General features: G+C 48.1%; 1 protein-coding gene across 1 annotated transcript in view; it reads left to right on the top strand.

Moving 5' to 3' along the window:
- The window catches only part of LOC140386995 (transient receptor potential cation channel subfamily V member 1-like), a 125,015-nt gene that overhangs the window by 65,992 nt on the left and 42,801 nt on the right, over window positions 1-16,222 (top strand). Inside the window, exons 9-12 of the mRNA XM_072469954.1 lie at window positions 202-297; window positions 4,516-4,589; window positions 5,813-5,978; window positions 15,987-16,053. Coding sequence (XP_072326055.1) covers window positions 202-297; window positions 4,516-4,589; window positions 5,813-5,978; window positions 15,987-16,053 — 403 coding nt within the window. The remainder of the gene's footprint in view (window positions 1-201; window positions 298-4,515; window positions 4,590-5,812; window positions 5,979-15,986; window positions 16,054-16,222) is intronic.

The raw sequence follows: 16,222 nt of genomic DNA, 5'->3' as shown, positions 1-16,222 counted from the left end.
TTCTTCTGCCAGTTGCTCATCAGCAGCTTGTCTGTCCACAGTTTTGCGTTTGCTGCACTTTAACACAATTGCATTTGGTTTTCTTGTGCATGCAGACTTGTTTTCCCAGCCATTGTGGCATCACATGTGAGATGGAGCCTCATGTCTGCTCTGCGTAGTTTCTGTTCAATAAAACCTTCTTTCACTTCATTCTTAACACAGCCCCCGTTCAAAATCGAGGCCACCGTAAAAGGCTACCTGAGAGTTATTGGACAAGTCACTACAACCCTTGGAGCCCTGTATCTTTTCTTTCAAGGGGTGAGTCTTGTGCAAGTTCATTTCTATTTGTATCAAAGCTTTTCACCTTGCATGCTTCAGGTCAGATCCACAGGAATATTAAATTCCAAAGGGGAACAACAATTTTTAAGAATAATATAATATAATCATCTTTTATTGTCACAAGTAGGCTCACATTAACACTGCAATGAAGTTACTTTGAAAAGCCCCTAGTCACCACATTCCGGCGCCTGTTCGGGTTCGCAGAGGTACCCGAACAGGCGCCGGAATGGTACGGGAATTGAACCGATGCTGCTGGCCTTGTTCTGCATTATAAACCAGCTGTCTGGCCCACTGAGCTAAACCAGCCTGTATGAGAAGAGGGTGCTGATTGGTTGACAGGCAAACTCTGATTGGTCGAAGTGTTGCCATAGAGAATGCTTCAGGGAATAGTTAACTGCCAAGGGTTTATAAATGCAAACCAAGCATGTCGACCCTGGTTGGTCAGGACATTGCCCCGAGGAATGAACCATGGAATGGCTGTGCCCTCAAGCTATTGCTCAGTTGAAGATAGTTGAAAGATGTGCAACGTGTGGACATGTTATTTCTGTTTGCCGAGGGCAGGGTCCTGTGTGTGATAATATGTAGCTTCTAGCATACGTAAGTGAGACACACTGTCAGCCCAACTGATAATCTTACATTAGTGTTAGCATTTTTGAGCAAAATCAGGATTGTTTAGCAAGTGTTGCCCAATCATGGAATGACATCTAATGTTGGATGTCATGTTTTGAGTTTTGCAAGCATACGCTGGTTGAGTGTGGTCAGTATTTCTTTTGCCTACTGTGAACATAGAATCATAGAATTTACAATGCTGAAGGAGGCCATTCGGCCTTTCGAGCCTGCACCGGCCCTTGGAAATAGCATCCTACCCAAGCCCACACCTCCACCCTATCCTAGTGTCCAAAATTCCCCTTCGTGTTGGGTTATGGGGATAGGGTGGAGGTGTTGACCTTGGTAGGGTGCTCTTTCCAAGAGCCGGTGCAGACTCGATGGGCCGAATGGCCTCCTTCTGCACTGTAAATTCTATGATCTATAATAATCCCCTAACCCAGTAACCCCACTTAACCTTTTTGGACACAAAGGGCAATTTAGCATAGCCAATCCACCTAACCTGCACATTGTGACATTTAAGGGGCATCTTGACAAATACATGAATAGGATGGGAATAGAGGGATACGGACCCAGGAAGTGTAGAAGATTGTAGTTTAGTCGGGCAGCATGGTCGGAACGGGCTTGGAGGGCCAAAGGGCCTGTTCCTGTGCTGTACATTTCTTTGTTCTTTGTTATCTTTGGACTGTGGGAGGAAACCGGAGCACCCGGAGGAAACCCACGCAGACACGGGGAGAACGTGCAAACTGCACACAGACAGTGACCCAAGCCGGGAATCAAACCTGGGACCCTGAAGCTGTGAAGCAACTGTGCTAACCACTGTGCTACCATACTGTCAAAGGGACGTGCTATTTGACATGATCCACCAGCCCATGGGATGCACGGCCACATATTTAGCCTTATACAGGTACTGAAATTCATTTACCACATTATTCATCTGTGTGGTAGGCAGAACATTTCTTTGGTTTGATGGCAGCGTCCTATTAATGGAGAATACCACTCGTGTTGCTACTGCCTTTTCAGACTTGGCATTCTTGCGTCTGTCCTGATGTCTCCTTTTCAGTAATGCTCGAGTTCTGTTGTTCGGAAATAGAGATAGTTTAAGTAACCTATATTTAAACTGTGTGTGTTAGGAGGGCGAAATTCTCCGTAATCGGCGCGATGTCCGCCGACCGGCGCCAAAAACGGCGCAAATCAGTCCGGCATCGCGCCGCCCCAAAGGTGCGGAATCCTCCGCATCTTGAGTGGCCGAGCCCTAACCTTGAGGGGCTAGGCCCACGCCAGACTGATTTCCGCCCCGCCAGCTGGCGGGAATGGCCTTTGGTGCCCCGCCAGCTGGCGCGGAAATGACTTTGCCGGGCGGCGCATGCGCGGGAGCGTTAGCGGCTGCTCACGGCATCCCCGCGTATGCGCAGTGGAGGGGGTCTCTTCCGCCTCCGCCATGGTGGAGACCATGGCGAAGGCGGAAGGAAAAGAGTGCCCCCACGGCACAGGCCCACCCGCGGATCGGTGGGCCCCAATGCCAGATCGCCCCGCGCCCCCCCAGGACCCCAGAGCCCGCCCGCGCCGCCTTGTCCCGCCGGTAAGAGAGGTGGTTTAATCCACGCCGGCGGGACAGGCATTCCAGCAGCGGGACTTTGGCCCATCGCGGGCCGGAGAATCGCCGGGGGGGGGGCCGCCAACCGGCGCGGCGCGATTCCTGCCCCCACCGAATCTCCGGTGCCGGAGAATTCGGCAACCGGCGGGGGCGCGATTCACGCCAGCCCCCAGCGATTCTCCGACCCGGTGAGGGGTCGGAAAATCTCGCCCCACGTATCAGCTTAAGCTTAATTTGTGTTTCTGTCTTTGTGTGCTCAGAAAGAGTTTAAACCTCAGCTAGCTTCATGTTAAACAATGGTGCCTGCATGTCTATTGATTTTAGTTTCACTTTAAACTGTGCATGCATTGTAATCAGGTATTATGACTATTAAAACAAACACAGGGTTTTAAAAAATCTACGTTGTTACCTATCAACCAGTGGCTCACACTGAAAAGCAGAAACATTTTGAGTTCAGTTGGAAACAAGTAACAGAGGAGCAGGAAGCTTTCTGCAGAAACTGCCAGTACAGGAAAGCAATCCAGAGGGACAGAAATCAAATCCTCGAAGCTAAACAACAGAAAGTTCCAGAAACAAGGGAATTTAAAAAAGAGGAAAATCCCAGGAAGACTAAAGTCAAAGGGACAAAGACCGGAATCTAAGAAAGTTGCTGTTCACTAAAGTCAGGAGCAGAGAGAGAATCAGACAGAGCTGTAAGGTGCAGACCTGGAGAAGTAGGTTAGCTAGAAGCCTGACCTCGATTGCGATCTTAAGTTTGGTGCACCTTAATACAGCGTGCGAAGCAGTGGTGTTCTGTTGGCATGGCTGAGTCCCCGAGAGATTCCATGGCAGCAAGAATGCATATGCCAATCCAGGGCAGAGGGATACCAAAAGGAGAGATTAAAACCCTGGATGTGGATTCTTGGTGAAGGCATCTGAGAGAAAGCCTTGTGTGGGAGAAGATTCCAAAGTGTGTTCTACAAGAGTGGAGATTGGAAACCGTCGTGTGGAAGCCAGAGTTCCAGTGAGATCAGTTGGTGCAATGTGGGTCCAGCATCAGCGGGGAGCTGATGAAAAATTCACAGAATTGGGTGGCATCTGTGGCTTGTTTTGAGAGAGTGGGGTATCTGACCACCAATCACCAACTAGTTTACATGGACTGTGTACTTACTGGGAACATTAGAACATAAGACAGGTTTTGAATCACTGAGCTCAGAGGGAATTAGGAAGAGAAGGAGGCCATTCAGCCCCTCGAGCTTGTTCCGCCATTCATGGCTGACCTGTGTCTTCACTCTGTCTAACTGAAAAGGAATACCTGGTCGAAGACCAAGAAGACAAATGGCGCAATTTACCTATTTGATAATTTTATCTGTTCTGTTTTCTGTTTAGTCTATGAAATTCAAGGCTGAGATAGATCGATTTTTAATAGACAAGAGAGTGAAAGGTCAGCTGGGCAGACAGGAAAGTGGAAATGAAGCCACAATTGTATTCACCAAGATCTTATTGAATAGCGGAGCAGGCTTGAGGGGCCAAATGCCCTACTCCTGCTTCTAAGTCCTGTGTTCCTATATTGGTCTGAATTAATTGGGAATTATTGAGCTAATTAATCTAATGAATTGTGGAAACCCAACTTTTATTGTGGCTACAATGAAATTCTAGTTATTGTATTGATGTTAACCCAACTTAGGGTGGCACGGTGGCGCAGTGGTTAGCACTGCTGCCTCCCGGCGCTGAGGACCCGGGTTCGATCCCTGCTCTGGGTCACCATCAGTGTGGAGTTTGCACATTCTCCCCGTGTCTGCGTGGGTCTCACCCCCCCCATAATCCAAAGATGGCCATGCTAAATTGCCCCTTAATTAGAAAAAAATAATTGGGGACTCTAAAATTTAAAAGCTGTTTGCCATAAGAGGGGCATTGGCTGCACAGTATTCTGGGACATGCTGAGATTGGGCAAGATGTTACATAAATGCAAGTCTTACTTTTTAAAATTGGTAAGTGTTTTATTCACTCCGCAGATTGAAGAAGTCTTTCTGCGAAGGCGGCGGACTCCAAAATCAATCACAATTGATGGTTACTGTGACATTTTATTGTGAGTCGCTGTGCTCTTCATTTCCCAGTTGTGAATTGTAGCTGCTGCTTTGTTTGGTCGCTCTCCTGTCCGGTGTGACATTCAGTCAGAAACCTCAGAACTCCCGACAAATTAAGCCTCACAATCCCAGAAGTGACATCAGGCGCCTCTCATTGAAACCCAAAAATATCACTCGTGCCCAATCCGAATGGTGGATGTACAAACCCCACTGGGAGGGAGGGAGGAGGGAGGAATGAGGGTATTGACGGTTGGTGGTAACGCACCCTCAATGAGACCCCAAACCATCTGAATTCCTGATCCTCAAATTCACGGAACGCACGCCTGCAGGAATCACGTGGAGGCCGGTGAACAGGAGCCAGGTGTTGGGCAGACAAAGGGACATAGAAACAAGAGCCTCCCGCCTCTTCTTAGCTCTCTCTTCAGGTCCTTCCCAGCTAACTTGCAACTCTCGAGCGCCCATACTGAACCTTCATGTCTCATCTTTGCATAAGCCTCCTTCTTCCTCTTGACAAGTGTTTTGACTGCCTTAGTAAACCACGGTTCCCTTGCTCAACCACTTCCTCCCTGCCTGACAGGTACATACTTATCAAGGACACCCAGTAGCTGTTCCTTGAACAAGCTCCACATTTCCATTGTGCTCATCCCCTGCAGTTTTCCTCTCCATCCGTTGCATCCTAAGTCTTGCCTTATCGCATCATAATTGCCTTTCCCCCAGATATAACTCTTGCCCTGCAGTATATACCTATCCCTTTCCATCACTAAAGTAAACGTAATCGAATTGTGGTCACTATCACCAAAGTGCTCACCTACCTCCAAATCTAACACCTGTCCTGGTTCATTACCCAGTACCCAATCCAATATGGCCTCGCCTCTCGTTGGCCTATCTACATACTGTGTCAGGAAACCCTCCTGCACACATTGGACAAAAACGGACCCATCTAAAGTACTCGAACTATAGCGTTTCCAGTCAATAATTGGAAAGTTAAAGTCCCCCATAACAACTACCCTGTTACTTTCGCTCCTATCCAGAATCATCTTTGGGTTCACGAGCAAACTTTAGGGAAGGAAATCTGCCGTCCTTACCTGGTCTGGCCGACATGCACCCTCTGAAATGGCCAAGCAAACCACTCAGTTCAAGGATAAGTAGGGATGGGCAAAAGATATTTTTCTTTAAACTGGGACCTTTTCATAAAGAGCTGCCTCTAACTATTTTTATTTTGCAGTTTTCTCCAGGCTCTGTTGCTCCTGGCTGCCTCCGTGCTCTACATCGCTGGACGGGAAGAATACGTGGGGTTTATGGTGATTGGACTGGCATTAGGCTGGATAAATCTACTCTATTACACGCGAGGCTTTCAACGAATGGGCATCTATAGTGTCATGATGCAGAAAGTACGTGCAACATTGCTACAGCAACTTGCATTTAGAGAGTCCATTTCACAAAGTACTTTACAGGAGCATTATCAAATTATAATTTGGCGTTGATCCACATTGAGCTAGGTCAGAGGGGTAGGTTTTATCACAGAACCACTGAATTGTTACAGTGCATAGGAGGCCATTCAGCCCATCGATTCTGCGCCAGCCCTTGGAATGAGCACCCTACAAAAGCCCACAGCTCCACGCTATCCCCGTAATCCCAGCTCACCTTTTGGACACTAAGGGGCAATGTAGCATGGCCAATCTACCTAACTTGCACATCTTTGGACTGTGGGAGGAAACCGGAGCACCCGGAGGAAACCCACGCAGACACGGGGAGGATGTGCAGACTCCGCACAGACGGTCAACCAAGGCTGGAATTGAACCGGGGACCTTGGCGTTGTGAGGCAGCAGTGCTAACCCAGCTCTCCAAATGATCAACCCACCTAGAGAGGGTGGCACAGTATCACAGTGGTTAGCACTGTTGATTCACAGCTCCAGGGTCCCAGGTTCGATTCCGGCTTGGGTCACTGTCCGTGCGGAGTCTGCACGTTCTCCCCGTGTCTACGTGGGTTTCCTCCGGGTGCTCCGGTTTCCTCCCACAAGTCCCGAAAGACGTGCCGTTGGGTGAATTGGACATTCTGAATTCTCCCTCTGTGTACCCGAACAGGCGCCGGAATGTGGCGACTAGGGGCTTTTCACAGTAACTTCATTGCAGCGTTAATGTGAGCCCACTTGTGACAGTGAAGATTATTAATCATGTAACAGGCCAATTCACTTTTGAATGTTTCAAATGAATCTGCCTCCGCCACACGCTCAGGCAGAGCATTTCAGACGCAGTGCTTGGAAAAGCTTTTCCTCATGTTGCTTTTGCTCCTTTTTCCAATTACTTTAAATCTGTGCCCTCTCCTTCTCCATCCTTTCCCGAGTGGGAACAATTTCTATCTGCTCCGACCAGATACCTCATGATTTTGAATACCTCGATCAGATCTCCTCTCAGCTTTTCTCCGTGGAAAACAGTCCTAATTTTACAGAATCACAGAATTGTTGCGCCGCAGAAGGAAGCCATTCGGCCCATCGGTGTCTGCACCTCGCCTCCAATCTATCTCCAGTCCTCTGGGACCACTCCAGAGTCTAAGGAAGGCTGGAAATGATGGCCAGTCCGTCTGCAATGTCCATTCTACCTCCCTCAGTAGCCTTGGATGCATCACATCTGGTCCAGGAGCCTTATCCACTTTAATATAGATACACTATTCAAAACCTCCTCCTTTAAACCCATCTAGTGTCTGAATTTATCTGAATTTTTCACCTTTTTTCATGGTCTGGTAGCTTCTCTTTCCTTCATAAAGACAGATGCAAAATGTTAAGTTAATATATTAAGATCCCGGACCAGACCTCAACAGGGGCTAGGATACTGGTCAGAAAGCCCAATATTTGACTTTAATTTTGTAACATTGTGAGGAAAAGGTACATTGCTCCAGGAGTGATTTCATGCAGAAGTAGGGATTTGGAATTTTAAAACAAACTTTATTACTCACAAAGTATTAAAATCTTGCACACCATACCTCAAAATAGCTTACAATTAAACAATACTACTCAACACAGTAAATACAATACACTTAATTGCTATCTTTATTCCCACTCCAACTACAAGAAAATAAACCATCTCAGCTGTCAATCCACCCTAAATTCCAATGTCACACAAGAATACTTGTTTTACAGATTTATTCTTTGTGAAAGATCTTGACACTGCATTACAGAACAGATCTGACTCCAGTCCAAATCCCTGCAGAAACTCAGGCTGGATGTCTTCAAAAGCTGTTTTCAACTGGTTTGTTTCAGCATCCCCCTTGTCCTCAGACAAGTCTGCACCGCTTTAAATACAGTTAATCTCTTTTAACTAAGATATCAGAACTGTTTCACTGTGCGCAGAGTTTCAGCCAGATCAGCACTGAAACTGAAAAATGCTTCCTCAAAAATAATCTGTTGCCTTAGCTCCACCCAGCAATGACATCACCTCACCAAGCTGAAAACTAACTAACTCCCCAGGGAATTCCCTTAATCAAAACAAAATTGCATTTGCCCGAGCTTTTAAAAAAAAAGAACAAAGAAAATTACAGCACAGGAACAGGCCCTTCGGCCCTCCCAGCCTGCGCCGATCCAGATCCTTTATCTAAACCTATTTTCCAAGGTTCTACTTCCCTCTGATCCCCGCCCGTTCATATATCTGTCTAGATACATCATAAATGATGCTATCGTGCCCGCCTGTACCACCTCTGCTGGCAAGGCGTTCCAGGCACCCACCACCCTCTGCGTAAAAAACCTTCCACGCACATCTCCCTTAAACTTTCCCCCTCTCACCTTGAAATCGTGACCCCTTGTAATTGACACCCCCATTCTTGGAAAAAGCTTGTTGCTATCCACCCTGTCCATACCTCTCATAATTTTGTAGACCTCAATCAGATCCCCCCCTCAACCTCCGTCTTTCCAACGAAAACAATCCTAATCCACTCAACCTTTCTTCATAGCTAGCACCCTCCATACCAGGCAACATCCTGGTGAACCTCCTCTACACCCTCTCTAAAGCATCCACATCCTTCTGGTAATGTGCCGACCAGAACTGCACACAGTATTCCAAATGTGGCCTAACCAAAGTCCTATACAACTGTAACATGACCTGCTGACTCTTGTACTCAATACCCCATCCGATGAAGGCAAGCATGCTGTATGCCTTCTTGACCACCCTATCGACCTACGTTGCCACCTTCAGGGTACAATGGACCTGAACTCCCAGATCTCTCTGTACATCAATTTTTCCCAGGACTCTTCCATTGACCATATAGTCCGCTCTTGAATTAGATCTTCCAAAATGCATCACCTCGCATTTGCCTGGATTGAACTCCATCTGCCATTTCTCTGCCTGGAACTCGCTACCGGAGGAGGTGGTGGAAGCAGGGACGATAGTGACATTTAAGGGGCATCTTGACAAATACATGAATAGGATGGGAATAGAGGGACACGGACCCCGGAAGTGTAGAAGATTGTAGTTTAGTCGGGCAGCATGGTCGGCACGGGCTTGGAGGGCCGAAGGGCCTAATCCTGTGCTGTACATTTCTTTGTTCTTTGTTCTATCTATATTTTGCTGTATTCTCTGACAGTCCTCCTCGCTATCTGCAACTCCACCAATCTTTACGATGGTTAAAAGCTCTGTTGACATTCATGTCAAAGTAATTTATATAAACTACAAACAGCAAGGGCCCCAACACTGATCTCTGCAAAATCCCACTGGACACAGGCTTCCATCAGAAAAATACCCCTAGACCTTTGCTTCCTGCCACTCAGCCAATTCTCGATCCAATTTCCCAAATTTTTCCAAAGATTTCTAAGTGTGGTCTTCAGCGGGAAAGGAGATACAATTCCAGCCGAGTGGTAGGCGGGCGAACCTGGGACCCTGGAGCAGTGAAGCAACAGTGCTAACCACTCTGCTACTGTGCCGCCCCTGTCCATATTGTGCACCTTTCATGTTTATCAGATTGGATCAAAGTTCAAGAATTTCATTAGGTTTGGTTGTTAATTCTGCTTTCACGCAACTATTCTGATGTATCTTTCTCAGCCTTCAACTTTTCTGTTTGTTTCAAAGCCTCCTTATGCCATTGTGTCACCTCCGAGATTTCTTTGTTCAAATCTCAAACATCTCGAATGGTTCCTTGAAGACTTTATTTTATCATGTGTTTCCAAACAGCACGGTAGCATGGTGGTTAGCACAATTGCTTCACAGCTCCAGGGTCCCAAGTTCGATTCCCGCTTGGGTCACTGTCTGTGCGGAGTCTGCACGTTCTCCCCGTGTCTGCGTGGGTTTCCTCCGGGTGCTCCGGTTTCCTCCCACAGTCCAAAAATGTGCAGGTTAGGTGGGTTGGCCATGCTAAATTGCCCTTAGTGTCCAAAATTGCCCTTAGTGTTGGGTGGGGTTACTGGGTTACGGGGATAAGGTGGAGATGTGCGGTTGGGTAGGATGCTCTTTCAGAGAGCCGGTGCAGATGGGCCGAATGGCCTCCTTCTGCACTGTAAATTCTATGATGATCAAAGGTACACTTTTTAAAATTCATTCATGGGATGTGGCCTTCGCTGGCTCGACTAGCATTTATTACCCATCCTCTAATTGCCCGTGAGAAGGTGGTGGTGAGCTGCCTTCTTGGACCACTGCAGTCCGTCTGGTGTAGGTACACCCACAGTGCTGTTAGAGAGTGATTTTGATTTATCAAAGCGAAGGAACGTCAATATATTTCCATCTGGGAAGGTGTGTGACTTGGAGGGTAACTTGCAGCTGGTAGTGTTCCCATGTGTGTACTGCCCTTTTTCTTCTAGATGGTAGGGGCTGTGGAGTTGGAAGGTGCTGCCTGAGCAACCTTGGTGAGTTACTGCGGTGCATCTTGTAGATGGTGCACACGGCTGCTGCTGTGCGCGATGGTGGAGGGAGTGAATGTTTGTGGTAGGGGGAAGCAATCAAGCGGGGCTGCTTTGTCCTGGATGGTGTTGAGCTGCTTGAGTGTTGTTGGAGCTGCGCTCATCCAGGCAAGTGGAGAGTATCCCATTTCACTCCTGACTTGTGCCTGGTAGATGGTGGACAGGCTTTGGGGAATCAGGAGGTGAGTTACCCGCCGCAGGATTCCGAGCTTCTGACCTGCTGTAGTAATCACAGTATTTATATGGCTAGTCCAGTTCAGTTTCTGATCAATGGTAACCCCCAAGATATTGATAGTGGGGGGATTCAGCGATGGTAATGCAAATTAATGTCCAGGGCGTTGGTTAGATCCTCTCTTGTTGGAGATGGTTTTCCTGCTATTTCTGTGGCTCAAATGTTACGTGTCACTTGTCAGCCCAAGCCTGGATATTGTCCAGGTCTTGCTGCATTTGGATATGGACTGCTTCAGCATCTCAAGAGTTTTAAATGTTGCGGGGCATTGTACAACCATTAGTGACCTTATGATGGAAGGAAGGTCATTGATGAAGCAGCTGAAGATGGTTGGGCCGAGGACACGACCCTGAGGAACTCCTGCAGTGATGTCCTGGAGCTGAGATGATTGACCTCCAACCACCACAACAATCTTCCTTAGTGCCGGGTATGACTCCAACCAGCGGAGAGTTTTCCCCGATTCCCACTGACTCCAGTTTAGCTCGGGCTCCTTGATGCCACACTCGGTCAAATGCTGCCTTGATGTCGAGGGCAGTCACTCTCACCTCACCTCTGGCATTCAGCTCCTTTGTCCATGTTTGATCCAAGGCTGTAATGAGGTCAGGAGCTGCGTGACCCTGGCGAAAACCAACCTGAGCTTTGATAAGGACATTTTCTGATCTTGCTTATGCCTTTTCTTTCTCCACTTCTGAGTGTGCTTTGTCCTTGTCGTTCACTTCTGTTTCATTGTTAGCTCGGTCTGCCTGCAGCGAAGTCTCAACTTGTTCCAGTTCTGTATTGGAGCTGCACATGGTTACATTGAACACTCGAAGGATGGCATGGTCCACAAGCTTCCCCCTCAATTTTGGTGAGCTGACTCAGCACTGCCACCTGCTGATGATGTTGGGGAGTGTGTTGACTGTTCCAAAAATATACATGGTTAAGGCTTCCCTGCCTCTCTGGTGCCCTCATGTGGGTTGTTTGCAGAGTATACTTTTCCCATCCGTAGCTTTACTGGGGGTGTTCTAACTCTTTTGCTCAGCTTTGTGCGCTCTTCACTTGAAGGTTAAAGTATTTGTTAAAGATTTTTAATCTTTCATTGAACATAGAACATCGAACATTACAGCGCAGTACAGGCCCTTCGGCCCTCGATGTTGCGCCGACCTGTGAAACCACTCTAAAGCCCATCTACACTATTCCCTTATCGTCCATATGTCTATCCAATGACCATTTGAATGCCCTTAGTGTTGGCGAGTCCACGACTGTTGCAGGCAGGGCATTCCACGCCCTTACTACTCTCTGAGTAAAGAACCTACCTCTGACGTCTGTCTTATATCTATCTCAAAGCTGGCTGAGGCTTCATCACTGCCTTGCAATAGGACTACTTCATTAATTCAACAAACAAGAAAAAAACGCATTAATCTGGAAGATTCTCCACTTAGACCTGATGTACTCTAGTAATTTAAAACTTGTCTCCTCCAGGACGTCTGCATCTCGGGTTTTGGAAGGATATAATCCCAGAATTTCTCGGTTTCTAAAGTTGCCTACTCAGCCGTGATTAATTTTTAATTAATTTTTCTTTGTTCAGAGTGAGTTCACCCACCATGCGTTCAGCCGCTGACTCGGGATTCGGGTTTCTTGGGCTGAGATTTAAACAACAACCCTGACCACTGCAATATTTAACCCTTTTCAGCATTTCTATTGTCCAGGAATTTTAAATTGTCTCTCAACCCTGCTGGGCCCGCTTACTCTGCACACTCTAGGTATAGAAGCTGGACTTCAGTGGAGTCTCCTGCAGCCCTGAGGAATTTAATTTCTCCCTTCAGCTTCCAAGCCTTTCTTTGGAGTTTTTCTCTGGTGATTCCTTCTGCACCTTAACTTCTAGAGCTTTTGTTCCGATCCGCTGGCTTTGAAAGCAGACTAAGGCAGGCCAGCAGCACGGTTCAATTCCCGTACCAGCCTCCCCGAACAGGCGCCGGAATGTGGCGACTAGGGGCTTTTCACAGTATCTTCATTTGAAGCCTACTTGTGACGATAAACGATTTTCATTTCATGCTCCTTTGATTTTTCCTTCAGTTTTCCAGGAGTTTAATTTTCTTCTGCAGTTTCGAGTTATTCCATCTGCGGCTAATCTTGTTGCAAGAGAGAATCAGAGAATCTCTACAGTGCAGAAAGAGATTCTCTGTTTCATTCTATCCATGGCAAATATATCCTCCCTTAGATAAGCAGACCAAAACTGTACACAATACTCCCGGTGTGATCTTGTTTGTAGCAAGACATCTTTAACCCTGTACTCCAGTCCCGTTGTGATGAAGGTTGACATACCATTTGCCTTCCTAATTGCTCGCTGTCCCTACATGTTAGCTTTTAGTGACCCCTGGACAATGACACCCAGAACCCTTTGGACGCCAACATGTCCCAAACTCTCATAATTTCAGAAATATGTTCCCCTTCTGTATTCCGACCAAACTGGATAACTTCAGCACTTAATCACAATATATTATCTCTGCCGTGTTCTTGCCCATTCTCTTAAACTGTCCAAAATCCCCTTTGAAGCCTCCTTGAATCCTCTTCACAATTCCTATTCCCACCTGGCTTTGGAAATATTACATTTGGTCCCGACATACAAATCATTATGGTGTGGGCGGATTGCACCTGTACAGGTGTGGGCGGATTGCACCTGTACAGGTGTGGGCGGATTGCACCTGTACAGGTGTGGGCGGATTGCACCTGTACAGGTGTGGGCGGATTGCACCTGTACAGGGTCGGCACCGATTTACCTTTGGAGCATTTGTCTAGTATAAGAATGGATCTGGGCCAAATAAATTGGAGTCCAAGGTTTGTCGGACAAATGGTAACTAAACAATGTATTACCTCCAAAGAATAAATAGTTTGGGTGCAGTAGAGGTAGAGTAATATAATCGCTTATTGTCACAAGTAGGCTTCAATGAAGTTACTGTGAAAAGCCCCTAGTTGCCACATTCCAGCGCCTGTTTAGGGAGGCCGGTACGGGAATTGAACCCCCGCTGCTGGTCTTGTTCTGCATTACAAGCCAGCTGTTTAGCCTACTGTGCTAAACCAGCACTGTAGTCCCACGAAAGGGCCCAGGGAGCAGAAGGCACGGCCCCCAAAAGTGGGGGGATTAAAATCGGGGATGCGCATGAGATCAGAATTGGTGGAAGTTACTGCCTCGTGTTATTCTCTTGCTATCTGCAGCAGGCTCTGTCTGCCAGTTGTACACATCAGGACTCGGCCATAGGTGGTACCACTGAACCATCTTCCTGATGAAAATAAGAGCCCCCAAGCCTAGTCTCTGTTCTGTGCTCTTGTCTCCCTCAGAACAACTGCCAAATGATGTGCCAATATAATGTGTACACGATCATTTGTTGTGAGAAAAGAGCGTTTGTGTGTAAGTGTGTGAATGCAAGAGCGTTTGTGTGTGTGCACAAGTGTTTCATATGAGTACATGTGTACAGATGTGTTAGGTGAGTGCATGGGTGTGTTTGTGTTTCATCGTATGCAGGTGTGAGTGTTTCTGTGTGTGTGTGTGAGTGTGTTGGAGTGTGTGTGTAGGAGTGGTTGTGCTGGAGAGTGTGTGTGCTGGAGTGTGTGTGTGTGCTGGAGTATGTGTGTGTGTGCTGGAGTGTGTGTGTGTGTGTGCTGGAGTGTGTGTGTGTGCTGGAGTGTCTGTGTGTGTGTGCTGGAGTGTGTGTGTGTGTGCTGGAGTGTGTGTGAGTGTGTGTGTGTGCTGGAGTGTGTGTGCTGGAGTGTGTATGTGTGTGTGTGTGCTGGAGTGTGTGTGAGTGTGCTGGAGTGTGTGCGTGCTGGAGTGTGTGTGAGTGTGCTGGAGTGTGTGCGTGCTGGAGTGTGTGTGTGTGTGTGGGCTGGAGTGTGTGTGCTGGAGTGTGTGTGCTGGGGTGTGTGAGTATGTGTGTGTGTGTGTGTAGGAGTGGTTGTGCTGGAGTGTGTGTGTGTGTGTGCTGGAGTATGTGTGAGTGTGTGTGTGTGCTGGAGTGAGTGTGTGTGTGTGCTGGAGTGAGTGTGTGCTGGAGTGTGTGTGTGTGTGCTGGAGTGTGCGTACGTGGGCTGGAGTGTGTGTGTGTAGGAATGGTTGTGCTGGAGTGTGTGTGAGTGTGTGTGCTGGAGTGTGCGTGCGTGGGCTGGAGTGTGCGTGTGTAGGAGTGGTTGTGCTGGAGTGTGTGTGAGTGTGTGTGTGTGTGCTGGAGTGTGTGTGTGTGCTGGAGTGTGTGTGTGTGTGAGTATGTGTGTGTGCTGGAGTGTGTGTGTGTGCTGGAGTGTGCGTACGTGGGCTGGAGTGTGTGTGTGTAGGAGTGGTTGTGCTGGAGTGTGTGTGAGTGTGTGTGTATGTGTGCTGGAGTGTGTGTGCGTGGGCTGGAGTGTGCGTGTGTAGGAGTGGTTGTGCTGGAGTGTGTGTGAGTGTGTGTGTGTGTGTGTGCTGGAGTGTGTGAGTGTGTGTGAGTGTGTGTGTGTGAGTATGTGTGTGTGTGTGTGTGTGCTGGAGTGTGTGAGTATGTGTGTGTGTGCTGGAGTGTGTGGGCTGGAGTGTGTGTGTGTGTGCTGGAGTGTGTGTGTGTGTGCTGGAGTGTGTGTGTGTGTGCTGGAGTGTGTGTGTGTGTGCTGGAGTGTGCGTGAGTGTGTGTGGGCTGGAGTGTGTGTGAGTGTGTGTGGGCTGGAGTGTGTGTGAGTGTGTGTGGGCTGGAGTGTGTGTGGGCTGGAGTGTGTGTGGGCTGGAGTGTGTGTGCTGGAGTGTGTGTGTGCTGGAGTGTGTGTGCTGGAGTGTGCGTGAGTGTGTGTGGGCTGGAGTGTGTGTGAGTGTGTGTGGGCTGGAGTGTGTGTGGGCTGGAGTGTGTGTGCTGGAGTGTGTGTGTGCTGGAGTGTGTGTGCTGGAGTGTGCGTGAGTGTGTGTGGGCTGGAGTGTGTGTGAGTGTGTGTGGGCTGGAGTGTGTGTGGGCTGGAGTGTGTGTGCTGGAGTGTGTGTGTGCTGGAGTGTGTGTGCTGGAGTGTGCGTGAGTGTGTGTGGGCTGGAGTGTGTGTGAGTGTGTGTGGGCTGGAGTGTGTGTGAGTGTGTGTGGGCTGGAGTGTGTGTGGGCTGGAGTGTGTGTGGGCTGGAGTGTGTGTGCTGGAGTGTGCGTGAGTGTGTGTGTGCTGGAGTGTGTGTGGGCTGGAGTGTGTGTGCTGGAGTGTGTGAGTATGTGTGTGTGTGAGTTTGTGAACAGGATTTTGAGCAAACATCTTACAATGTTGTTTATATAATGTGATTGATTAATATGTGTTTCATGTATTTGCTACAGATTTTCCTAACGGATATTCTGAGTTTTCTTCTCATGTACGTGGTCTTCCTCTTTGGATTTGGAGTTGGTGAGTTTTATTGCATCTGGCTGACCCTCTATTTGCGAAAGAAGCGATTAAACGTGGCTGTGCCAGGCTGCTCAGAGAGGAACATGGTAAACCGCAGGGCATCATACCAGGGTGACGCCAGCACTTCACTGGCTGGCCAATTGCCAGTTTCACCCCTGCTGCCTCCACT

The sequence above is a fragment of the Scyliorhinus torazame genome, chromosome 12, assembly GCF_047496885.1.
Source record: "Scyliorhinus torazame isolate Kashiwa2021f chromosome 12, sScyTor2.1, whole genome shotgun sequence".
NCBI lineage: Eukaryota > Metazoa > Chordata > Chondrichthyes > Carcharhiniformes > Scyliorhinidae > Scyliorhinus > Scyliorhinus torazame.
The sequence above is the reverse complement of the archived record's forward strand: the minus strand, read 5'-3'. Positions and strand labels throughout refer to the sequence as shown.